A 26,701-nucleotide genomic window follows, 5' to 3' on the forward strand; every position below is an offset into this window, starting at 1 on the left:
AGGTCGGGGCAGGCAGCAAGGATCGTAGTCAGGGGCAACGGCAGAAGGTCTGGAAACACAGGCAAGGAACACACAAGGAACGCTTTCACTGGCACTAAGGCAACAAGATCCGGCAAGGGAGTGCAAGGGAAGTGAGGTAATATAGGGAAGTGCACAGGTGAAAACCCTAATTGGAACCACTGCGCCAATCAGCGGCGCAGTGGCCCTTTAAATCGCAGAGACCCGGCGCGCGCGCGCCCTAGGGAGCGGGGCCGCGCGCGCCGGGACAGAACAGACGGGGAGCGAGTCAGGTAGGGGAGCCGGGGTGCGCATCGCGAGCGGGCGCTACCCGCATCGCGAATCGCATCCCGGCTGGCAGCAGGATCGCAGCGCCCCGGGTCAGAGGACGTGACCGGAGCGCTGCAGCGGAGGGAGTGAAGCGAGCGCTCCGGGGAGGAGCGGGGACCCGGAGCGCTCGGCGTAACACATACACTTTATAAAGATGTGTTCACACTTGGTTAATATTAATTTATCGATGGCTTTTGAATAGCATCACCTGGCTGTTACTCATTCTCTTAATTTCTATGGAAGCAGTAAGGGTGTACCTGGTTTTCAACACACTGCTTGTGCATTTTGGCATAACTTTTGTTACATAAATAATGGTACAATGTAAATGTTTTCTTTATAAAGTCTCGATATTTAAAACTATAGAATTTACACTGTTACATTTTATTTGCGGTACTGTGGCTCTATTAGCTATCTTTCACGACAAGGAAAGCAACTCATCCAAACAATCTTAAAGGGGTACTCCGCCCCTAGACATCTTATCCCCTATCCAAAGGATAGGGGATAAGATGTTAGATCGCCGTGGTCCCGCTGCTGGGGACCCTGGGGATCGCTGCTGCAGCACCCCGCTATCATTACTGCGCAGAGCGGGATCACTCTGCACATAATGACGGGTGATACAGGGGCCAGAGCATCGTTACGTCATGGCTCCGCCCCTCGTGATGTCACGGCCCGCCCCCGTCAATACAAGTCTATGGGAATGGGCGTGGCGGTTGTCACGCCCCCTGCCATAGACTTGCATTAAGGGGACGGGTCGTGATGTCATGAGGGGTGGAGCCATGACGTCACACTGCTCCAGCCCCTGTATCGCCCGTCATTACGCACAGAGCGAACTCGCTCTGTGCAGTAATGATGGCTGGGTGCCGCAGCGGCGATCCCCTGGGTCCCCAGCAGCGGGGCCACGGCGATCTAACATCTTATCCCCTGTCCTTTGGATAGGGGGATAAGATGCCAGGGGTGGAGTACCCCTTTAAGTAGAGTGCAAGCATGTGAGAAGGCTTAGTTTAGGGTTCACCAATCCACAAAAATGCAGTTCATTGCAGCACACCAGGAGTTAGGTTATTATGAAAGAAAAACTGTTATCCATGTTTTCACAGCGATGTATTAAAAAAAAAAAAAAAAAAAAAGGGCAAAGGGCAAACTCGCAGATCATGATTTACAATGGGAGACAAATGAGACACTATTATAGCTTTACTCACGCACATTCTCAGATGTATCTTTCTTTTATTTCCATTCTTCCATTTTCATAAATGATATCTTCATTGTACAAGCTTTACAAAGCATTAAAGTTCTGGATTAAACACTGGACTGAACAGTGGCCACGTTTGCAGAGACCTTAGCTGTAGCACTTTATCACCTTGGCAAAGTTTGCACAAAGAAGATGCCATTTATGAGAATAAAGGAATAAAAATGAAAGAAAGATAAGCCAAAGAATGTCCCAAAGAAAAGCTACATCATAATAGCGTCTCAATTGTCTCACATTCTATATCATGATCTGCAAGTTTGCCCTATGGACTTTTAAATACAAGTGTATAGAGCATGATGGAGGTCAAATCCTGGGGTGTTTGGTTTGGTCGATTTGACCTGAGTATCCACACTTGTTGTATCTTAGAAATGTGGATGGAATAAACAGTTTATTTCACCATAACCTAATTCCTGTTTTGCTGCGGTCAATAGCTATTCTATTTACCTAGGAAAAAACACAGTACTGGCTTATAGAAGGTCCCATAGAGCAGTGGTTCCTAATCTTATTTTGCCCGAGTATCCCTTGGCAGCCTGTTTACAAAAATTGTTCCCCCCCCCCCCCCCCAAATATATTATCTTTACTCGCTATCTCCCCAGGACCCTGACAGGGGATGCCTTTCACTTTTCTTCACTATTCAGCCTAGACCACCATTAATATTTCTTCCAGCCAAGACTTGTCTTCACGGAACCTGCCAAACCAACATTTTAGGCTTCTTTTTTTTTTTTTTTTAGCAAAATGCCTATTACTTTACACCTTCCCATGTGTATTGCCCCACACAGTAATAGTGCCAGCTTTGTGTTCCCATATAGTACTGTAGTTTGGCTTCCTTTGTGCCCCTACATAGTTCTAGGTCCCCATACTGCATCATATAATATTAGGCTGCTTCCATACAGTAGTAGAGCCCATCTGTGCCCCCATATAGTTGTATGACCCTATACAGCCCCCATATTAGTAGGTGGTTCTCATACTGCCGCCATACAGTAGTAGGCCCTCCCCATACAGTTGTAGGCTGCCATACTGCCCTAATATATTGTTATAGGTACCTATACTGCTCCCATATATAGTTGTAGTCACCCATACTGCCCCCATTTATTGTTTAAGGTCCCCATACTGCCCCTATAAATAGATATAGCCCCCCCTTACTATAATGCCCCCTTCGATGCTCCACTGCTACTCTGGTCCGGGGACCTAATGCTATGGCCCAGAGCAGTAAGTTCCTGATCCAGAGAAGCAGTGGAGCACTGAATTTGATAGTAGTAGTAGTAGTAGTAATTTCCTTGTCATTTCTTCAGTGTAAACATAACCTTATGTATGAATCAAGCCAAATATAAATTTCTAGTTCTAGTAACATTGTACTATTTCTGCACAATGAGGGAAACCATGAGGGGCAACTTGTGCCAACAACAAAAAAGTTTTGTTCTAGGGCATAAATTGTGGCTCTTTTCCTGGCAATTTTCATGCAAACATCAGCGCAAAAAACGAAGAGCCAAAGAGCATCCCATTATTATTTCCTTCACAAACTGTAGATTTTTTATATATTTGCTGAAGATTTTGACTTCTCTACTGAAATTAATGCACAACACATCAACATTTTGTGAACATACCCTTCTGTAAGAGCTCTGAAACCGCTTAGAAACCATTAGACAGCCAGTGACATTCAATGGAGCTAAAACCATGGCAAAATCTGACACATACAAAGCAAAATCTGTGGGAGTGATCAAAGGGTAGGCTTTAAATTTCAATCCCTACTTGATGACCTGAATTAGAGATGAGCGTATTTTTGAAAAATTCGATACACCCGATTCACCGAATTTTCCGAAAAAAATTGGTTCAGTCTGAATTTATCTGTGGTGAATCTGTATTAAAAACAGCTATAGGGAGTGTGCTGTGTTAGTGAGACATGTACAAACGGGAGGTGTCACGTATGAGCTGCCACTGGTTGACATTGAAGTTACACAGGGGAGTCCTCCTAACCGCTTGGATCATCAAGAAATCGGTGATGGCTTTTCTCTGTTCGTATAGTCTGTCCAACATATGGAGGGTGGAATTCCAACGTGTGGAAACGTCGCAAATCATACTATGTTGAGGGATGGCGTTCTGACGCTGCAGCTCAAGGAGGGTGTGCTTTGCAGTGTACAAGTGCATGCAAAGTTTTCTTCCCATTGTTAGGATGTCTTGCAGATGGGGGGAACACTTCAGTACAACCGCTTGACAACCAGATTGAACACGTGTGCCATGCAGGTCAAATGGCTCAGGTTTCCTTGACGCAGCGCAGGCAAGATTTTCTTCCTGTTGTCAGTCACCATGGTTCCCATTTCCAGTTTTCGTGGAGTAAGCCATCATTCGATTTATTGATTAATGACTTTTAGCAGTTCCTCCCCTGTGTGACTCTGTTCGCCAAGGCAAACCATGTGAATAACAGCGTGATACCACCGTGCCCTGCACACATGGTATGCTGGAGAGGCACTGAAACGACTTATCCGTGCAGTGGAGGCTGAGGACACGGTGGAGGATAAGGAGGCAGAGTCGCACACTGTCGCAGGACCTGAGAGCATGGAGGAGGAAGCGGTGTGACCTGTCAAGTTGCTGTTGTGGCTGTGCAGGAACCACATTCACCCAGTGGGCCGTAAAGGACATGTATTGTCCCTGACTGTAGTTACAGCTCCACACGTTGGAGCTGCCGTGCACTTTGGTACACTTTGGTACAGTGGGGTGGTGGGTGTTAATACCAGCACCTGGCGACGAAGGTGGGTGAAAGAAAGAGAACTTGGCATCAGATGTGTGGCATCAGGGAGGTGGCAGGATCAGAATAGTAGCTGAGGCAGGTAGACAGAAGAAAACAGTCTCTTTTGTCAAAGTGTTGGTGTGCACAAGTAAGTGTTGAGGATATTAATTACGTAAAATGTAACTTTTAATATTATTCTTAGGATAAAATATATGGCCCCAAAATTTTTGGGAAATCTAACAAAAGGAAAGGTGTGCAAAAAACACCATGTGACACCTACACCACCAAGTATTGATGTGATGCAAAGACCTCTAAAAGGTGGAAGGGAACAATGTATGGTCCATTATAATTCCCTTCTTGGCAAGTGTTACGTGCCCTAAAAGGGCGGCCCCACACAGGAACCTCTCCCTATTTCCAACTTAAAACCCTGGGAAATGACAGTGTTTTTAGGTGGAAATAGGGAGAGGTTCCTGTGTGGGGCCGCCCTTTTAGGGCAAGTAACACTTGCCAAGAAGGTAATTAATAGTGCAAGAGTTAGAGAGTTAGTTTAACAGGAAAATATATAAAGGACATCACGTAGGTGTACGTACAGTTTAAACTTATGAGAGGAGGACTATGCACTCCACTACAAACTGTATAAGGCTACAGAAACAAGTGTGTTGCTTTCATTGGCCTTTCACTGTAACTAGGCCCAAATTAGTTTTACAGGAAAATATATAAAGGACACCAAGTAGGTGTACTTACAGTTTAAACTTATGAGAGGAGGACTATACGCTTCACTACAAACTGTATAAGGCTACAAAACCAAGGGTGTAGCTTTGGCTGGTCTTTCACAGTAACTGTCACGATGCCGGCTGGCAGGAGGTGGATCCTCTGCGCCAGAGAGGGATTGGCGTGGACCGTGCTAGTGGACCGGTTCTAAGTCACTACTGGTTTTCACCAGAGCCCGCCGCAAAGCGGGATGGTCTTGCTGCGGCGGTAGTGACCAGGTCGTATCCACTAGCAACGGCTCAACCTCTCTGACTGCTGAAGATAGGCGCGGTACAAGGGAGTAGACAGAAGCAAGGTCGGACGTAGCAGAAGGTCGGGGCAGGCAGCAAGGATCGTAGTCAGGGGCAACGGCAGGAGGTCTGGAACACAGGCTAGGAACACACAAGGAAACGCTTTCACTGGCACAATGGCAACAAGATCCGGCGAGGGAGTGCAGGGGAAGTGAGGTATACATAGGGAGTGCACAGATGAACACACTAATTAGAACCACTTGCGCCAATCAGCGGCGCAGTGGCCCTTTAAATCGCAGAGACCCGGCGCGCGCGCGCCCTAGGGAGCGGGGCCGCGCGCGCCGGGACAGGACCGACGGAGAGCGAGTCAGGTACGGGAGCCGGGGTGCGCATCGCGAGCGGGCGCCACCCGCATCGCGAATCGCATCCCGGCTGGAGGCGGTATCGCAGCGCACCGGGTCAGTGGATCTGACCGGAGCGCTGCAGTAGCGAGAGTGTAGCGAGCGCTCCAGGGAGGAGCGGGGACCCGGAGCGCTCGGCGTAACAGTACCCCCCCTTGGGTCTCCCCCTCTTCTTAGAGCCTGAGAACCTGAGGAGCAAACTTTTGTCTAGGATATTGTCCTCAGGTTCCCTGGATCTCTCTTCAGGACCACAACCCTCCCAATCGACCAAAAAAAAAGTTTTCCCTCTGACCTTCTTGGAGGCCAGTATCTCCTTTACGGAGAAGATGTCCGAGGAGCCGGAAACAGGAGTGGGAGAAACAAGTTTGGGAGAGAAACGGTTGATGATGAGTGGTTTAAGAAGGGAAACGTGAAAGGCATTAGGAATACGAAGAGAAGGAGGAAGAAGAAGTTTGTAAGAGACAGGATTAATCTGGCACAAAATTTTGAAAGGACCAAGATAGCGTGGTCCCAATTTGTAGCTAGGGACACGGAAGCGGACATATTTAGCGGAGAGCCATACCTTGTCTCCAGGAGAAAAAATGGGGGGAGCTCTTCTTTTCTTATCAGCAAACTTCTTCATGCGTGATGAAGCCTGTAAGAGAGAATTTTGGGTCTCTTTCCATATGGTGGAAAGATCACGAGATATTTCATCCACAGCGGGCAAACCAGAGGGCAAGGGAGTAGGGAGGGGGGGAAGAGGGTGACGGCCGTACACCACGAAAAATGGGGATTTGGAGGAAGATTCAGAGACTCTGAAGTTATACGAGAATTCGGCCCATGGTAGAAGATCTGCCCAGTCATCCTGGCGGGAGGAAACAAAATGCCGTAAATAATCACCCAGGACCTGGTTTAATTCTTTCTACTTGCCCATTGGATTGAGGATGATAGGCAGAAGAAAAGTTTAATTTAATCTTGAGTTGTTTACAGAGAGCCCTCCAGAATTTTGACACGAATTGGACGCCTCTGTCCGAGACGATCTGCGTGGGCAACCCGTGAAGACGAAAAATGTGTACAAAAAATTGTTTTGCCAACTGAGGCGCAGAAGGAAGACCAGGAAGAGGGATGGAATGTGCCATCTTGGAGAATCGATCAACGACCACCCAAACAACAGTGTTGCCACGGGATGGGGGTAAGTCTGTAATAAAGTCCATACCAATCAGAGACCAAGGCTGTTCGGGGACAGGCAGAGGATGAAGAAGACCAGCGGGCTTCTGGCGAGGAGTCTTATCCCGGGCACAGACAGTGCAGGCTCGCACAAAATCCACAACATCCGTCTCCAGAGTCGGCCACCAATAGAAACGAGAGATGAGTTGCACGGATTTCTTGATGCCCGCATGACCTGCGAGATGGGAGGAGTGACCCCATTTGAGGATTCCGAGGCGTTGGCGTGGAGAGACGAAGGTCTTCCCTGGAGGAGTTTGCCTGATGGAGGCTGGAGAAGTGGAGATCAGGCAGTCAGGAGGAATGATGTGTTGCGGAGAGAGCTCTACTTCCGAGGCATCCGAGGAACGAGAGAGAGCATCGGCCCTAATGTTCTTATCGGCAGGCCGAAAGTGAATTTCAAAATTAAATCGGGCAAAGAACAGAGACCACCTGGCCTGGCGAGGATTCAGCCGTTGGGCAGACTGGAGATAGGAGAGGTTCTTGTGATCGGTGTAAATAATAACTGGAAATCTTGATCCCTCCAGCAGATGCCTCCATTCCTCAAGTGCTAATTTAATGGCTAGTAGCTCTCGATCCCCGATGGAGTAGTTCCTCTCCGCCGGAGAAAAGGTCCTAGAAAAAAACCCACAAGTAACAGCATGCCCGGAAGAATTTTTTTGTAGAAGGACCGCTCCAGCTCCTACTGAGGAGGCATCAACCTCCAATAGGAAGGGTTTAGATGGGTCAGGTCTGGAGAGCACGGGAGCCGAAGAAAAGGCAGACTTGAGCTGTTTAAAGGCGTCTTCCGCTTGAGGAGGCCATGACTTAGGATTGGCATTCTTTTTGGTTAAAGCCACGATAGGAGCCACAATGGTAGAAAAATGTGGAATAAATTGTCTGTAATAATTGGCGAACCCCAAAAAACTTTGGATAGCACGGAGTCCGGAGGGGCGTGGCCAATCTAAGACGGCAGAGAGTTTGTCTGGATCCATTTGTAGTCCCTGGCCAGAGACCAAGTATCCTAGGAAAGGAAGAGATTGACATTCAAACAGACATTTCTCCATTTTGGCATAAAGTTGATTGTCACGAAGTCTCTGAAGAACCATGCGGACATGCTGGCGGTGTTCTTCTAGGTTGGCAGAAAAAATCAGGATATCGTCCAGATACACAACAACACAGGAATATAAGAGATCACGAAAAATTTCATTAACAAACTCTTGGAAGACGGCAGGGGCGTTGCACAGGCCAAAGGGCATGACCAGATACTCAAAGTGTCCATCTCTAGTGTTAAATGCCGTTTTCCATTCATCCCCCTCTCTGATGCGGATGAGATTATAAGCACCTCTTAAGTCCAGTTTGGTAAAGATGTGGGCACCTTGGAGGCGATCAAAGAGTTCAGAGATGAGAGGTAGGGGGTAGCGGTTCTTTACCGTGATTTTATTAAGACCGCGGTAGTCAATGCAAGGACGTAGGGAGCCATCTTTTTTGGACACAAAGAAAAATCCGGCTCCGGCAGGAGAGGAGGATTTGCGGATAAAGCCCTTTTTTAAATTTTCCTGGATGTACTCAGACATGGCAAGAGTCTCTGGGGCAGAGAGAGGATAAATTCTGCCCCGGGGTGGAGTAGTGCCCGGGAGGAGGTCAATAGGACAGTCATAAGGCCTGTGAGGAGGTAGAGTCTCAGCTTGTTTTTTGCAAAAAACATCCGCAAAGTCCATATAGGCCTTAGGGAGACCGGTTACAGGGGGGACCACAGGGTCACGGCAAGGAGAACTGGGAACCGGTTTAAGGCAGTCCTTGAAACAAGAGGAACCCCAACTCTTGATCTCCCCAGTGGACCAATCCAGGGTTGGGGAATGGTGTTGAAGCCAGGGTAGTCCGAGGAGAATTTCGGAAGTGCAATTGGGGAGGACCAAAAACTCAATTTTCTCGTGATGAGGTCCGATGCACATTAGGAGGGGCTCCGTGCGGAAACGTATGGTACAGTCCAATCTTTCATTGTTAACACAATTGATGTAGAGGGGTCTGGCGAGACTGGTCACCGGGATGTTGAACCTGTTGATGAGAGAGGCCAAAATAAAATTTCCTGCAGATCCGGAATCCAAGAAGGCCATAGTAGAGAAGGAGAAGGTAGAGGCAGATATCCGCACAGGCACAGTAAGACGTGGAGAAGCAGAGTTGACATCAAGGACTGTTTCACCTTTGTGCGGAGTCAGCGTACGTCTTTCCAGGCGGGGAGGACGGATAGGACAATCCTTCAGGAAGTGTTTGGTACCGGCACAGTACAGGCAGAGATTCTCCATGCAGCGTCGTGTCCTCTCTTGAGGTGTCAGGCGAGACCGGTCGACCTGCATAGCCTCCACGGCGGGAGGCACAGGAACGGATTGCAGGGGACCAGAGGAGAGAGGAGCCGGGGATAAAAAACGCCTCGTGCGAACAAAGTCCATATCCTGGCGGAGCTCCTGATGCCTTTTGGAAAAACGCGAGTGGCTAGATGAATGAGTTCATGTAGGTTAGCAGGGATTTCTCGTGTGGCCAGAACATCTTTAATGTTGCTGGATAGGCCTTTTTTAAAGGTCGCGCAGAGGGCCTCATTATTCCAGGATAGTTCAGAAGCAAGAGTACGGAATTGTACGGCGTACTCGCCAACGGAAGAATTACCCTGGACCAGGTTCAACAGGGCAGTCTCAGCAGAAGAGGCTCGGGCAGGTTCCTCAAAGACACTTCGAATTTCCGAGAAGAAGGAGTGTACAGAGGCAGTGACGGGGTCATTGCGGTCCCAGAGCGGTGTGGCCCATGACAGAGCTTTTCCAGACAGAAGGCTGACTACGAAAGCCACCTTAGACCTTTCAGTAGGAAACTGGTCCGACATCATCTCCAAGTGCAGGGAACATTGAGAAAGAAAGCCACGGCAAAATTTAGAGTCCCCATCAAATTTATCCGGCAAGGATAGTCGTAGGCCTGAAGCGGCCACTCGCTGCGGAGGAGGTGCAGGAGCTGGCGGAGGAGATGATTGCTGAAGCTGTGGTAGTAGCTGCTGTAGCATCACGGTCAGTTGAGACAGCTGGTGGCCTTGTTGCGCTATCTGTTGTGACTGCTGGGCGACCACCGTGGTGAGGTCGGCGACAACTGGCAGAGGGACTTCAGCGGGATCCATGGCCGGATCTACTGTCACGATGCCGGCTGGCAGGAGGTGGATCCTCTGTGCCAGAGAGGGATTGGCGTGGACCGTGCTAGTGGACCGGTTCTAAGTCACTACTGGTTTTCACCAGAGCCCGCCGCAAAGCGGGATGGTCTTGCTGCGGCGGTAGTGACCAGGTCGTATCCACTAGCAACGGCTCAACCTCTCTGACTGCTGAAGATAGGCGCGGTACAAGGGAGTAGACAGAAGCAAGGTCGGACGTAGCAGAAGGTTGGGGCAGGCAGCAAGGATCGTAGTCAGGGGCAACGGCAGGAGGTCTGGAACACAGGCTAGGAACACACAAGGAAACGCTTTCACTGGCACAATGGCAACAAGATCCGGCGAGGGAGTGCAGGGGAAGTGAGGTATACATAGGGAGTGCACAGGTGAACACACTAATTAGAACCACTTGCGCCAATCAGCGGCGCAGTGGCCCTTTAAATCGCAGAGACCCGGCGCGCGCGCGCCCTAGGGAGCGGGGCCGCGCGCGCCGGGACAGGACCGACGGAGAGCGAGTCAGGTACGGGAGCCGGGGTGCGCATCGCGAGCGGGCGCCACCCGCATCGCGAATCGCATCCCGGCTGGAGGCGGTATCGCAGCGCACCGGGTCAGTGGATCTGACCGGAGCGCTGCAGTAGCGAGAGTGTAGCGAGCGCTCCAGGGAGGAGCGGGGACCCGGAGCGCTCGGCGTAACAGTAACTAGGCCCAAATTAGTTTTACAGAAATATAAAAAACGTACACCACCTATGTACGCACAGGTTACACTTATGAGAGGACAATAAGCTCTGCTACGCAACCTGTATTAGGCACTGTAATCAGGTGACTATGACTTTTCGTGCTCACCCTAACTGGCCGCTGTTAGCTATACAGTTGTTGTACACCCAACTGCAGCAGTACAGAATGACTGTGTAGTAGAGCCCAGTACAGTATTATTAGTCACTAATAGCAGGTGACAATGGCTTTTAGTGCTCAGCCCAACTGGTCCCTATAAGCTTTAGAGTTGCTGTACACCACTGCAGCAGTAGAGTTGCTGTGCATTACACCCAAAAGTGTACTTTCTCTCTCCCTTCCCTGTCATTGCTTTTCTGCAGTGATTTTGGCTTGTGCTGAATCACTGCTGTCAAGCTTTTTTTCTATGCAATGCACACAATGCTCTATTTCTCCCTGCAATGAAACGCTCTCTCTGAAATAAAACGCTGGAATGCCTGGCCGCAAGATGGCTGACTATTTATACAAGGCTGTGACATCTCAGGGGTGGCTGGCTGCTGCTTACTTCATGTGATTCAGGGTCATCCCACCTACCTACCTCACATGTGGATTCGCCATTTTAGATGCCCTGGAGCCTGGACCGCACTAAATGGAGTTTAATGAAGTGATTTGGGCAATCGAATCATGCCGATATTCAGATTAGTTGCAAAGCAAATTTTTCCTGAAATTCGTAACGAATTTGGATGTGTTAGATTTGATTCGCTCGTCCCTAACCTGAACCACAGCAGCAATCGGGAATAAATATGGTACCAGATTACGTCTGTCTGTCCTCCCAATAGTGACTGTTGTATTTTTCACCAACACCAAAATGCAGCCATGTTCATATAAATGTAATCTAAAGAAATAATGGTGATTTGTTAAATCACCATGGAAACCGGGTCTTAACCAGGAATGGTACTAAGAAATAATCTACAAAAAGAAAAACTTTTTATAGCATTAAAATGTTTTGAAATGTTGCAATTTTGTCACATTAATGCACTCTAAGAAACTCTAGTGTCTCTTAACCTGTTCCTCTCCAGTTTCTCACAAATTCCATCATGCCTTGGGAGGATCAAAGTTTTAGTTTGGCTACAAATGGAAGGGAAAAGGTTGGGAAATGTTTCTATAAAATATTTTTCTCCCTTTTTATCTCCACACCTGAGCTTAACAATCCCCGGTGACAACAGCAGAAGGAAGCCCCATTTATATAACACTTTTCCTAGATGTACCGTATTTTTAGCCCTATAAGACGCACCGGCGTATAAGACGCACCCAATTTATAGGTGCAAAATCTAAAAAAATAAAGATTCTGAACCCAACAGTGGTCTTCAACCTGCGGACCTCCAGATGTTGCAAAACTACAACTCCCAGTATGTCCGGACAGCCGTTGGCTGTCCGGGCATGCTGGGAGTTGTAGTTTTGCAACATCTGGAGGTCCACAGGTTGAAGACCACTGGATAGGAGGTAATACTCACGTGTCCCCGCCGCTCCAGACCCATCGCCACTGCCCTGGATGTCGCTCCATCGCTGTCGCCGCGTCCCCGTGGTGTCCCTGACTTTCTGGACGTCTTCCCCGGGATCCACGCTCTCCGTCGCCGTCATCACGTCGCTACGTACGCCGCTCCTATTGGATGATGGGACGGCGTGCGCGACGACGTGATGACGTCGAAGGAGAGCGCCGGCCAAGCAGGGGATCCCGGCACGGAGCAGACACCAAGGAGGCAGGTAAGGTCCTGTAAGCTGTTCGGGATGCCGCGATTTCACCGCGGCGGTCCCGAACAGCCCGACTGAGCAGTCGGGTTAGTGTCACTTTGCCTTCAGACGTGGCGGTCAGCTTTGATCGCCGCATCTGAAGGGTTAATACAGGGCATCACCGCGATCGGTGATGTCCTGTATTAGCCGCGGGTCCCGGCCGTTGATGGCTGCAGGGACCGCCGCGATAGGCGTGTATTATCCGTATAGGACGCACCAACTTTCCCCCCCCCCCAGTTTTGGGGAAGAAAAAGTGCATCTTATAAGGCGAAAAATACGGTAAGTGCATAGTACTCCCCCTACCCCCTGCAGGAAAAATGCCTGCGCTTCTCTCCTGCTGTTCTGCTCCGCTCTTCAGAACAGCAAAATCAGCGTACCAGCAGCCACTGCTCAGTTCTCTTTAAGTTTCGGCCACCATTACTGATTTTTTTGTGTGTACCCCGGGTTGGGAACCACTGTCACAGAGGGACATGGCTTTTGAATATGAGATAATAAACAAATTATGTTTCAAAACAGTTTGTTTTTATATATTGGTCTCTGGTCAAATCGATACCAAAAATTGAAAAGAGCAGCACAATCAACTAACCAAATTTATTAAATGCAGGGTTTGATTGCAGCTTTAGGAGATCATTAATTCAACAACAAAGAGATTATTGAAGCACACAGGGTTACAACTAAAAAGAGGTAGTGCTTTATGCCATCAGTGTCATAACATGACTTTTAGCTGTCTTTTACAAACCTGTGGGAGGCAGCGGAAATATTGTCATATTCTATTCCTTGGTGTGCTGAGATAATTGCTTTCCTATTTATTTATCTATCTATCCAAAAGAGAAAATGGAAGCAGCACACCTTTACTGGTGCAGGTGGGTGCAAAAACCAGTGAAGTCCAAAGGGACAACTAGGTAAAGAAACTGAAAGAACCGCTGCAGCACTCCAAGGTTGTGGGAAAAGTAGTCTTATTCCATCACATAACACAATGTTTTAGCTGGTACCATAGCAGCATTAAGAAAGGGTCTATTGACACGGTAGAATTTCTGCTTGTGGAATTCTGCCTCAAATTGAAGCCCATACACTTCTATGGGATGCTGCTCTCCCATTCAACCTTCTGAAATTACGCAAGCGGAAATTCACAAGGTTGAATGGGAGAGCGGAATCTCATAGAAGTCTATGGGCTTTAATTTGAGGCAGAATTCCGCAAGCGGAAATTCCGCAATGTGAATAGACCCAAAGGCTTCTATAGTAGCAGCTGAAATGGTGTGCTATGTGATGGAATAAAGCTACGTTCACCTTTTTCCACTACCTTGGAGTGCTGCAGCGGTTCTTTCAGTTTGGATATCTATCTGTCTACTATCTAAAAGTGTCCTGTGTAATACATGCAATAAATAAGGTAGAGAGGAAGGAACAGTGTATGTATAGTAAACAAGAGGGGATTTAAAGAGGATATACACTTTTATAAAGATGAAACCTTTTTATTGTATTAAACACACATATATAAGATAAATTGTATAGAGTGAAACCTCTTTGAGCGGACCACCTAAAATTTAACACAATGTATGGTGGACTGAAACTCTGTCACACAAAATCTGGTCTGGATAAGAGGTTGGTCTTGTCAAAGAGGTGGTCTTTTGGAGAGTTTTCACTGTATTTATCAAAAGCTCATTACTAGTGTGAACCAGTGAAATAATCAAACATAACATTTTTGTGCGGAAAATGGTAAGCAATGATATAGTAATAGATAATGATGAAAGTGTTTGTGTTCTTGCTCCCTGTGAATTCCTTTTTTTTGTAATATTACAGGCAATTGAAGCACATCTAATCAGAAGATCTGCTGGGGGTCTCACATATATTGCTGAGTGGAAAGGTGGAGTTTTGGACCATAAAATGGGACACCTGACTTGCTTTGCTGCAGGGATGTTGGCACTTGGGGCAAATGATGCACCAGATACCAAAAAAGATCACTATATGGAATTAGCAGCAGATATTGCCAACACATGCCATGAATCTTATGTACGTACAGGTATGAGTTATCCTTACTGCATTGCTTAATGGATGAATTAAATAATGCTAAACAACCTTTTCTAATACATACTGGAACATCAAATAGTCTCCACACCAATTTATTTTACAAAGAATATCTATTTGAATTCCCTTAAAGCTAGTGAATGCTGTCACACTTACTAAATAACCCCCAAACCTAAAACACTGATGTGAACTGAGCCTTATAAGACCTACGGGACATAGATGGGGAAGGGGGAGGGGCTTAAGCAGGGCTTCCTTTTCCTAGGTGCAATCTTGGGAGGACAGCATGGGAACAGAACAGGTGAGTATCTAATACTGTACTGAAAGGGGCACAGTATATTATAGCTTATTAAGGGGGCACAATATGTGGCAGTATTATATTAAGAAGGTACAGTATGAGGCAGTATTATATTTAGAGGGTACAGTGTGTGGCAGTATCATATGCAGAGGGTACAATGTGTGCAGAGTTTTATTCAGTGGGTATAATATGTGGCAGTATTATATTCAGGAGGCATAGTCTGTGGCAGTATTATATTCAGAAGAAAAAAGGTACAAGATTCAGGGGAGGGGGAGGCATGACCTGCTAGAGAGGCAGATGCAGAAAAGATACACAGAGAAGCAGCAGATTGTAGCAAGTGTTCTTCCTTGATCCATAGCTGGATTCGTTGCTACACTGCTAAGTACTGCTGTATAATTTCCTCCATGCTGCTGCCTCTATGAGAGTGAGTTAGAGATAGCGTGGAGGATCTCGTGTTCTTTCTGTGCGTATAGGAGACATATAACCAGCTAGTCTCCACCAAATATACAGCCGATTTCAGAGAAGAATTATAACTGCATACAGAGGGGAAAACTGGTAAAAAATACCAAAGTAAAGACTTTAGAAAGTACAGGTATTTTTTAGGTAATATAAAACATAGTGGGTTAACGAACAAGGCAAAAGAAAGAAATAGGTATACTTGCAAATGTACAATGTAATCAAATACAGGTTTCAGGGCAGCGCTAAATCTATATACTGCACTATAGTATAAGCTAAAAAAGCATCTTAGAAGATAATGGTAGCTTGGGATTTTCCACACAGTAATTCATTGCTTGATTTATTCTGACCCTTTTACCTTCATTCTGATAAATTCTAAGAAGAAAAATAAACACCAGGGGCTAAGTGCTGAAATCTCAAATGTTCTTTTTCAGCTTCATGGGACTGTTCAGCTGTAAAATTCACTGGTTCAATGGATAGTTCTCTAGTTTGCATGTACAATGAATGTATATGTCCTCTAGTTACATTTTAGAGTTTTGGATAAAAATATTCTGTTCTCTGTTATTTCTTATATAATATATTCTTGCTTAGTATTATAATTTTTTTTTGTTTTAGAATTTGTCTAGTAAAACGAATAATGGTAATTAGTATACTAACAGAGATAGCCCAGTAATAAATTAGGCCATGTTTACATTGTGTCTTCTGGCACACCTTATGAGTCAAAATATGCTCTGAAAAAATGCTTGCAATATGCATCATAGGTGAATGCTCTGCTCCTCGGGTTCAGACTCCAAAACCATCCAAAGTACATCAAATAATCAAGGCGGCACTCCAAAAATGGCGAAAGAAAAGTGTCTTTTATTCATCCATCAAGGTGCAAAGTGCGACGTTTCAGCCTCACCATGAGGCCTTTCGGGCTGCAGAAAGGCCTCATGGTGAGGCTGAAACGTCACACTTTGCACCTTGATGGGTTAATAAAAGACCCTTTTTTTCTGCCATTTTTGGAATGCCGCCTTTATTATTTGATGTTATATATATATGTGTGTGTGTATGTACATATAAGAGTTGCTGTTCACAGGATGGCAGATAGATGGAGGCAGGTAGAAATAATCTATGGCTGCTCCTGTTAAGCAGATCATGCTAGTCCTACATAGAAAGAATGTTGGTACAGAAAGCTACAGGCAGCAGCCAATAATAAACTGCTCACGTTAAGTGTTTTAACAGAAGAGGGTGTATCATGGGACTGCAACAGTGTACAACCCAGAGAAACTCCACTTGAACAGAACCTGTGGGCTGAACAACCTGGCGGAAATGATCATTTGGGCATGAGGGGTCCCCCAGGTCTGCCATATTGCTTAGATTGGTCCATAGCAAGGGAGGGCCACACTCTTGGTGCACATTTTATTCTGGTCACTCCATGGTATAGGTGCTAGGTGTGATGGAAGTTGGTGATGGTGATTTGGAAAGATACCGCCAGACACAAGGGGTTAAAAAAAAACATGCAGCATTTCTCTTTTCTTCTTCCAATTCAGTGAAGGGCAAATCACAGTTTTGTATTGATAAGGCAACAAATGACTCCAATTTGTTGGCAGTAGGCAACCGGAGCAAGGGTGCACACTATAGCAATACTGAGATGCGAGTTCGGCTTTATCTGTCTGTCTTCTGCTTTGTTCCATGCCAAGGATAGACAACCACAGTCAATTCCCTCTTACTTGATACCAGTTGACTACCAGAGGGATGCCTGACACCTGTAGTACCCCTTGACACTCTACAATGCCCAATGCTGTGAGCTGCAAGCAATTAAAGTGTAGCCCACTCATTTACTGGAATGACTAGGCTTGACCAGACACCCAGTAAATTGCAAAAAAAACACTTATCTTTTTCAACTAGGTGGCTTGAAAGTGTCACTCTCTCAGCTAATGGCATTTTTACAAGGAAGGTGTACTCTCTCAGCTGCTGGCAGTCTCATGAGGCATCCCATTTAGTCGTGGACTAGCACACCTGATCAACTTTGTAGACTTCATGGGGCGTGTGGTTTCAAGTGTACCCAGGGTGGTCTTGAGGCCTAGGCTAGAGAAGGGTGAGTCTGGCTTCTCTTATCATCTTTATCCGCCATTTCAAAGAAATTTAAATAAAGACTTCTACAAAATGTATGTTTAGCGAGATGAAATATGTAACAGTTATCAAAACTGCCATAACAATGAACAATTACGATAGACAACATTCACTGCTGTATGTTCTTTTTTACAATGTGTAAGCTCAAGAAACATTCACACTGGGTAATTTACACCCAAACAAACAAAAATAAAATGCTGTTTATACAGCTTTCTTTAGAACAAATACAATTGATTCTTGCTTTGTTTGAGGGGTATTAGAGCACGTCTAAAGGATTCTTGCCCTGGGCCCTCTGCATGTGTTTTAAAGCATACCTGGCATCTGTCATTTAGTGCCCTGCAGAAAGTACTGGTACAACACATTGCTTATGCATAGTTGAATATTTTTTTTTTACAAATCCTTCTTCTAGTCTATATTTACTTGGTTGGCATAAAGGGAGACTCAAATTGTAATTTCATTTTTATATAAAAAAAACATTAATAAACTTTATGCTCAAGATTTGTGTTCTTGAACCCCTACCTAATATATAAATAACGTATATCCAATGAGGGCCACAAATTAGCCACAGTATAATCACCTTTCGGAGTAATATGAAAAAATATCTGGAAAAACAGGTGCCGTAAAACTTAGCTTTTAATAATAATAATAATAATAATAATAATAATAATAGATAGATAGAGATGAGCGAATCGGAGCTGACAAATCCGAATTCACTACGAATTTCAGGAGACATTTTTTTTTTTAGCATACTGAAACGCATTTTTCTGCCCTCATAAGTGCATACCACATACCTACATCTAAGTGGTGTACTATTTTGTAATTGTTAATCTGACAAGGGCCTACATACTGTGTAAGGACAGCCGAAAGTAATCACCTACTGGTGTTTTACTAAAATAAGTTTTTTTTAAACGTACTGTACCGCATTTTTCTGCCCTCATAAGTGCATACCACATACGTTCATGTAAATAGTGTACTATTTTGTACCTGTTAATCTGTCAAGGGCCTAGATACTGTGAAAGTCCAGGCAAAAGTAATCACCGGCTGGTGTTTTACTAAAAAGTTTTTAAGCGTACTGTACCGCATTTTCTGCTCTCATAAGTGCATACCACATACGTACATCTAAATAGTGTACTATTATGTACCTGTTAATCTGTCAAGGGCCTAGATACTGTGAAAGTCCTGGGAAAAGCAATCACTGGCTGGTGTTTAACAAAAATATGTGTTTTTAAGCACACTGTAGCACATTTTTCTGCCCTCATAATTGCATACCACATACGTACATCTAAGTAGTGTACTATTTTGTACCTATTAATCTGTCAAGAGACTATATACTGTGAAAGGACAGCCAATAGTACACACCTGCTGCTGTTCTAGACAAATACTGTTTTAAGCGTAGTGAAGCGTATTGTACTCCCCTCATATACGCAATAAGTATGTCAGGCAGAGTAGTGCCAGGATGTGCACAGTGGAGTGGCAGAGGCCTAAATTCATCAGGCGCAGGCAGAGGTCGCAGCAGGGGCGTAGGGGCGTGTGTCAGCTGGAGTCGCAGCGAGAGGTCTGAGCTGCCGGTGTCAGATAGCAGTCGTGTCTCGACCAGCAACCCAGCAGCCGTGATTGATCGGTTCACTTGGTCATCCACTTCATCCCAAGTGACATCTGACACCCCCAGTCAACAGTTGGCGGGTTCCTCAGACTCAACCCTCAGTTGGCATGGCCCTCATGCTGCTGCTGTCACCTCAAGGCTCTGTCATTGTGCTGCTCTCTTGTCTCCTCATACTAATGCTACCACCTCCAGGCTCTCTCATTGTGCCGCCATATGGTCTCCTCATGCTGATGCTGCCACCTCCAGGCTCTCTCATTGTGCTGCTCTATGGTCTTCTCATGCTAATGTTACCACCTCCACGTTCTGTCATTGTGCCACCATATGTTCTCCTCATGCTGATGCTACCGCCTCCACGCTCTCTCACTGTTCCACCATATGGTCTCCTCATGCTGATGCTGCCACCTCTAAGCTCTCTAATTGTGCTAATCTATGGTCTCCCCATGCTGATGCTGCCACCTCCAGGCTCTTCCATTGTGCTGCTCTATGGTTTCCTTGTGCTGATGCTACCGCCTCCATGCTCTGTCAATGTGCCACCATATGTTCTCCTCATGCTGATCCTACCGCCTGCACGCTCTCACTGTTCCACCATATGGTCTCCTCATGCTGATGCTACCCCCTCCAGACACTGTCATTGTGCCGCCATATGGTCTCCTCATGTTGATGCTGCCAACTCCAGGCTTTCTAATTGTGCTGCTCTATGGTCTCTTCATGCTGATTCTGCCACCTCCAGGCTCTCTAATTGTACTGCTCTATGGTCTCCACATGCTGATGCTACCACCTCCAGGCTCTCTCATTTTGGTGCCATGGATGCTGTAAAACATAATTAAGGTGCTGGTCCCCAGTTTCAGAAACTTCTCTGCATTAGGGTCACTTTCAGGACTCCTGATGCTGCTGCTGCCACCTCCAGGCTGTCTAATTTAGCCACTATATGGTATCCTCATGCTTCAGCCAACTCCAGGCTGTGCAATTCCACCACTATATGGTATCCTCATGTTGCCACAAACTCCAGCCACTATATGGTCTCTTCATGCTGCCACAAACTCCAGGCTGTGCCATTCAGCCACTATATGGTCTCCTTGTGCTTCAGCCACCACCAGGCTGTGCCATTCAGCCACTATATGATCTCTACATGCTGCCTCAAACTCCAGGCAGTCATTCAGCCACTATATGGTCTCCTCATACTGATGCCACCTCCAGGCTCTGTCATTGTGCTATCATGTGACTCCTTGTTACATTTGGTCCTTTGAACCCACACGCCGGGGCCCGGGGACACTAAAACTTGGAAGTGTTAGCTAAAATTTCAATTTCAAAATCTTAAATTTCAATGGTCTCCTCATGTGTCTGAATGGCCAACTTTAGGTTGTGCCATTCAGACACTATATGGTCTCTCCACATGCTTCAGCCACCTCCAGGCTGTGCCATTCAGACACTATATGGTTTACTGATGCTGCTGGGCCTTGGCCTGGGCCTAAAAAAAATTATGGTAGCACTAACTACCATAAATATTCAATTTAAATTTCAAAATTCATCTTTTAATCTTAGGGATTGTGAAGCCCTAGTGTCTACTCATGCTGCTGCCAACTCCAATCTGTGCCATTCAGACACTATATGGTCTCCCCATGCTGCCGAAAAACTCCAGGCAGTCATTCAGCCACTATATGGTCTCCTCATACTGATGCCACCTCCAGGCCCGGGACACTAAAACTTGGGAGTTAAAATTTCAATTTCAAAATCCTTCATTTCAATTTCAAAATCTTAAATTTACATTTTAAAATCTTAAATATCAATGGTCTCTTCATGTTTCAGCCAACTCCAGGCTGTGCCATTTAGCCTTTATATGGTCTCCTCATGCTTCAGCCACCTTCAAGCTGTGCCATTCTGCCACTATATAGTCTCGTCATTCTTCTGCCACCACTAGGCTGTGCTATTCAGCCACTATAGGGTCTCCTCATGACTCAGCCATCTCCAGGCTGTGTCATTCAGCCAATATATGGTTTACTGGTGCTGCTGGGCATGAGCCTGGGCCTAAAATATGTTATGGTAGCATTAGCTAACATAAATCTTCAATTTAGATTTCAAAATTCATCTTTTTATCTTAGGGATTGGAAACCCCAGTGTCTACTCATGCTTCTGCCAGCTCCAGGCTGTGCCATTTAGCAACTATATGGTCTCCTCATGCTGCCAACACCTCCACGCTGTGTATTTAGCCACTATATGGTCTCCTCATGCTGCCAACACCTTCACGCTGTGTCATTCAGCCGCTATATCAGGGATAGGCAACCATTTGGTAGTGCTGTGCCAAAAGAAATTTTTGAAGTCACTTGGTGTGCGGGAAATATGGGTGTGGCTTTATTATGGGTGTGGCTTACTGTGGGTGGGGTTTGTGGGGATGTGGCTTGTCACAGGGTAAGTGTTTTATTTTTTCTCAATATTTCCAATATATTGTCCCTGCTGTAAGGAACTCTTATAGTGAGGACAATACAAAGAGAGGGGATTGCCCACAACAGCCAAAAGTATTTGTTTAGCATGGATAAGCATTTTAATTCAGACCGCAGAATCAGACCCCACCAAAAAACCAACCCCAGAATCAGACCCCAGTATCACTGTCTTACATAATACAGACCCCAGAATCAGACCCCACCATAATACAGACCCCAGAATCAGACCCCAGTATCACCGCCCTGCATAATACAGACCCCAGTATCACTGCCCTGCATAATACAGACCCCAGTATCACTGCCCTGCATAATACAGACCCCAGTATCACGGCCTTGCATAATACAGACCCCAGTATAACCGCCATGCATAATACAGATCCCAGTATCACCGCCCTACATAATACAGACCCCAGTATCACCGCCCTGCATAATACAGACCCCAGAATCACCACCATGTATAATACAGACCTCATCATAATACAGACCCCAGAATCAAACCTCACCATAATACAGACCCCATAATCACCATCCACCATAACACAGACCCCAGAATCAGTTCCCACCATAATACAGACCCCAGAATCAGTCCCCACCATAATACAGACCCCAGAATCACCACCCACCACAATACAGACCCCAGAATCACCACCCACCATAATACAGACCCCAGAATCAGTCCCCACCATGATTCAGACCTCAGAATCAGACTCCACCATAATACAGACCCCAGAATCAGACCCCATCCGCATAAAATCAACCCCAGAATCAGACCCCAGTATCACCACCCAGCATAATATAAACCCCAGAATCAGACCCCAGAATCACTGCCATACATAATCTGTAGATGACTGTTATTGGGATCTGTAGATGATACATTGTTATAGGGGGAGATGTGGATGACACACTTATTGGGGGGATCTCTGGATGACGCATTTATGGGGGATCTTAAGATGATACACCTTTGTGGGATATGCAAATCACACACTGTTATGGGGGTTTCTTAGATAACCCACTTATAGGGGGATCTGTGAATGAAACATTTATGGGGATCTGTGAATGACACACTTATGGGGGAGCTGTGAATGACACACTGTTATGGGGAGCTGTGAATGAACACTGTTATGGGGAGCCGTGAAGGACACGCTTATTGGGGAGCTGTGAATGAACACTGTTATGGGGAGCTGTGAATGACACACTTATGGGGAGCTGTGAATGAACACTTTAATGGGGAGCTGTGAATGAACACTGTTATGGGGAGCTGGGAATGACACGCTTATGGGGGAGCTGTGAATGACACACTTACGTATTCTAATAGCGATGTCGGTAATCTGCATGTCATACTGAATAACAGTATTATTTCACTACCCCAACACACTCCATATGCGTGTTAAAACAAAGCAAAGTGTTTTACACCCCTATTGAGGCTCTCTGTAGGCCAGAAATAGCCGTTTTTTAATATAGATTTGCCGCAAATAAATTCAACCCGAAAAAATGTTTTCGCAAAATTCGGCAAATCGGCCAAATCGAATTTTTCTAAAGTTTGCTCATCTTTAATATATGTATATATACAAACAGATAAGCAGCAGCAACACCGTTTTAAAGTGCAAGATAGTGTCTTTATTCACACAACGTGAGGCTCACGTTGTGTGAATAAAGACACTATCTTGCACTTTAAAACGGTGTTGCTGCTGCTTATCTGTTTGTATCTACGTGGACCCCTGGACAGGGATCTGGCTGACGGCACCCGTGCACTTTATCTGGGATGTGCGGCTTTCCTTGTTGTTTTTATATATATATATATATATATATATATATATATATATATATATATATATAAAGAGAAGGCCTGACTCACTGACTCATCAACGCCCAGTCTAAACCCTTGGACCTAGAAAGCGGAATTTTTTCACAGTTGTTGTTTTTAAGACATAAACTAGGAATAAGAAAGTATTTTTTTTAAATTCAACCCTTAAAGGGGTATTCCGCCGCTAGACATTTTATCCCCTATCCAAAGGATAGGGGATAAGATGTCAGATCGCCGCCGTCCCGCTGCTGAGGACCCCCGGGATCGCTGCTGCAGCACCCCGCTATCATTACTGCGCAGAGCGAGTTCACTCTGCACGTAATGATGGGCGGTACAGGGGCCGGAGCATCGTTACGTCACGGCTCCGCCCCTCGTGATGTCACGGCCCGCCCCTTTCAGTACAAGTCTATGGGAGGGGGCGTGGCGGTCATCACGCCCCCTCCCATAGACTTGCATTAAGGGGATGGGCCGTGATGTAACGAGGGGCGGCGCCATGACGTCACGCGGCTCCGTCCCCTGTATCGCCCGTCATTACGCACAGAGCGAACTCACTCTGTGCTGTAATGATAGCGCGGTGCCGCAGCGGGGATCCCAGGGGTCCCCAGCAGTGGGACCGCGGCGATCTGACATCTTATCCCCTATCCTTTGGATAGGGGATAAAATGTCTAGGGGCGGAATACCCCTTTAAGGGGGTGAAAAAGGGGTTGAAAGTTTGTATGGAAGTCCGTCATTTTATAAGCATTTTTTAGGCTAACAATTAGAGATAAAGAAACACATGTTTTAAAGTTTTCTAAAATTCTACCCCTGAAGGGGTGAAACTGGGGTTCAAAGTTTGTATGAATAAAGATTAGGTTGATTTTTTTATTAAAATATTTGCACCATTACTTATAAATAAAAATGTCTGTCTGTATCTATATTTACATAATAATAATCCTCCAAAAAATCAATCAAAACATGAACAAAATTTGCACGCGCTGCACCTGGACAGTATATAAGCAGCGCGAGAAGGCAGGTTCCACCTTTTTTGTTTCTTTATGCTGACTATAATTTACCTTTAGTTTGGTATCTTTCACAATGAATGTAGAATTGTTGAAAATAGATGGGACTATGGTACCCCCACAATGTTATTCCTGTAATTGGAGATGGAGCCTGTTTGTTTCGGGCCATTTCTTATATATATTGTATGACACACAAGTGATGGCCAGGGAGATTCACGAGCAAATCGTTAGCCATGTAGTAGCTAACTGGGAAGAGTTTTCCAATATGTCCCACAATAGTAACGGGGACAATTACTTTAGTGCCGCAGAGTACTACAGTGATATGTCACCCTCTTTTACTTATGGTAGTTTATGTGAGCTGGATAACTTTATTCATACGTCTTTGAAGTTTACCGTCACAGTGAGCAGTACACAAGTTGTGGTACTGCAGGTAACCCAGTGGGACGACTATGATTTTCACATGATTTGTCACGTGGCCATTTCATGTATACAAACGTGGTGAAGTAACTTCAACATTGTCCAAGTCCACCTGCGTTTCTGCACGTCTCCCTGTTGTCACCAAAAAGATCACTACGAGGAGAAGTGAAGTGCTTAATTCACCCTCTACCACACCATTTACCTCACCGTCTATCTCACCACCAACTGCACCTCCAACTTCACTGCCTACCTCACCAATCCCATCAGAACCAGATAACAACTTACCTCAGTCGTTATCTAGTACCAATCCTATCAAATGCTCTAAAAAGACATCATGCCAGATGCACCGATGCTACTCGGAAGAAACCACTATGAAAAGGTTCGGAAAAAAAAAACGCAGTTCACCATGCTGCTGTGTCCAAGTATCAAAAAAATTATGCTGTGATGAAAAAAGAAGCAGTGGCTAGGTACCAACAAGCTCACCCTGAGGTACATAGGAAGTCACAGTCTCAATATGAGCAAAATAATCCTGGAATATGAGCAGAAAGGAAGGGATGTTCCTGGAAAACCAAAGCTCTCTCTGGTATGGCATATGACATCAATCTAGAGTATGATAGTGACAGCATGGTGGTCTTGGGTGCCATGAGCAGCAGGTGTCGGTGGTGTGATGCTCTCAAGGGGAAGGAGGAGGCACCCGGCATGTGCTGTTGCACTGGTAAGGTGCAGCTTCCTCCCTATGAACAGTTACCTGAGCCTCTCTACAGTTTGATAATGGATTTACATCCAGAACATGACCACTTTATGAACGTATTTGTAAATACCATAGTTGTTTTCAAAATGACCTCTTTCGGAGCTAAACAAATCATAAAGGATGGTTTTCTGCCAACTTTTAGAGTTCAGGGTCAGGTATACCACTTTGTTCGGAGTTTACTGCCAGCACCTCAACAGGAACCACAATTCTTACAAATATATTTTGTTGGGGAGGATGATAGAGAAGTACGATTGAGGTGCAGTAACTTTCCTGATGTAAAACCTGGCTTAGTCAGGCAACTACACGCAATGCTACATACGTGGAATTCTTATATAAGAGACTTGAAAGTCTACATTGACAAAGTGCCTGAGACTTCTGACATATTCAAAGTAGTCATCAATGCCGAGAAGAAGCCGCAAGAAGGCCACAGGGTGTTTCAATGCTCCTACTTCAAACGAAGTCGCCTTAGTAATAGTTGGCCAACAATTCGAGAAACGTGACATTGTCCTTGAGAGCCACGATAACAAATTGCAGCACATTAGCAAGATCCACCATCCATACTATGCCCTACAATATCCGCTTTTATTTAGTCATGGCGAAGATGGATACTCCATTTCTTTACCTCAACGTGATCCCGAGACCAAAACAATACTCACAAAGACAGTCTCCACAGTGAGTTTCTATTCTTTTCGTATCATGATTAGACAAGGCGAAGATAATCACCTGGTGTATTTCCGTTCTCTGTTTAGTTAGTTCTTGGTTGATATGTACGCCAAAATAGAATCGGAAACGTTGGCCCACATCAGGAACAACCAGGCGCAACTAAGAGCTGAGAGCTACATACACCTACTAGATGCTATAGGGAGACAAGATGTTGAGCAGCTGGGTCAAAAGGTGGTGCTTCCATCATCTTTTACTGGAGGACTCCGCTATATGCATGAGCGTACTCAAGATGCTTCAATATGGCCACCCTGCCCTCTTTATCACGTTTATGTGTAATCCCCGTTAGCAAGACATTACAAATGTACTTTTACCTCGCCAAAGCTACACAATTGACATGACATCATAGCCAGGGTATTCTACCTAAAGGTGAAAAAGATAATGCCTCTTAAAAATAAAGGCTGTCTGTTTGGGGAAATGCATTGCTTTATATACTCAGTGGAGTGGCAAAAACAAGGTCTTCCTCACATTCACATCTTGCTATGGTTAGAGCAACATATTACCCCAGACAAAATCGACA

General features: G+C 45.6%; 1 protein-coding gene across 4 annotated transcripts in view; it reads left to right on the forward strand.

Moving 5' to 3' along the window:
- Window positions 1–26,701, forward strand: part of LOC130356054 (mannosyl-oligosaccharide 1,2-alpha-mannosidase IA-like) — a 257,376-nt gene that overhangs the window by 205,620 nt on the left and 25,055 nt on the right. For 2 of the 4 annotated variants that reach the window (XM_056557082.1, XM_056557081.1), the window contains one exon: window positions 14,360–14,579. In XM_056557082.1, the coding sequence (XP_056413057.1) occupies window positions 14,360–14,579 (220 nt within the window). The remainder of the gene's footprint in view (window positions 1–14,359; window positions 14,580–26,701) is intronic. The other 2 variants (XM_056557083.1, XM_056557084.1) reach the window with 1 other exon arrangement.

The sequence above is a fragment of the Hyla sarda genome, chromosome 2, assembly GCF_029499605.1.
Source record: "Hyla sarda isolate aHylSar1 chromosome 2, aHylSar1.hap1, whole genome shotgun sequence".
NCBI classification, from domain to species: Eukaryota; Metazoa; Chordata; class Amphibia; order Anura; family Hylidae; genus Hyla; species Hyla sarda.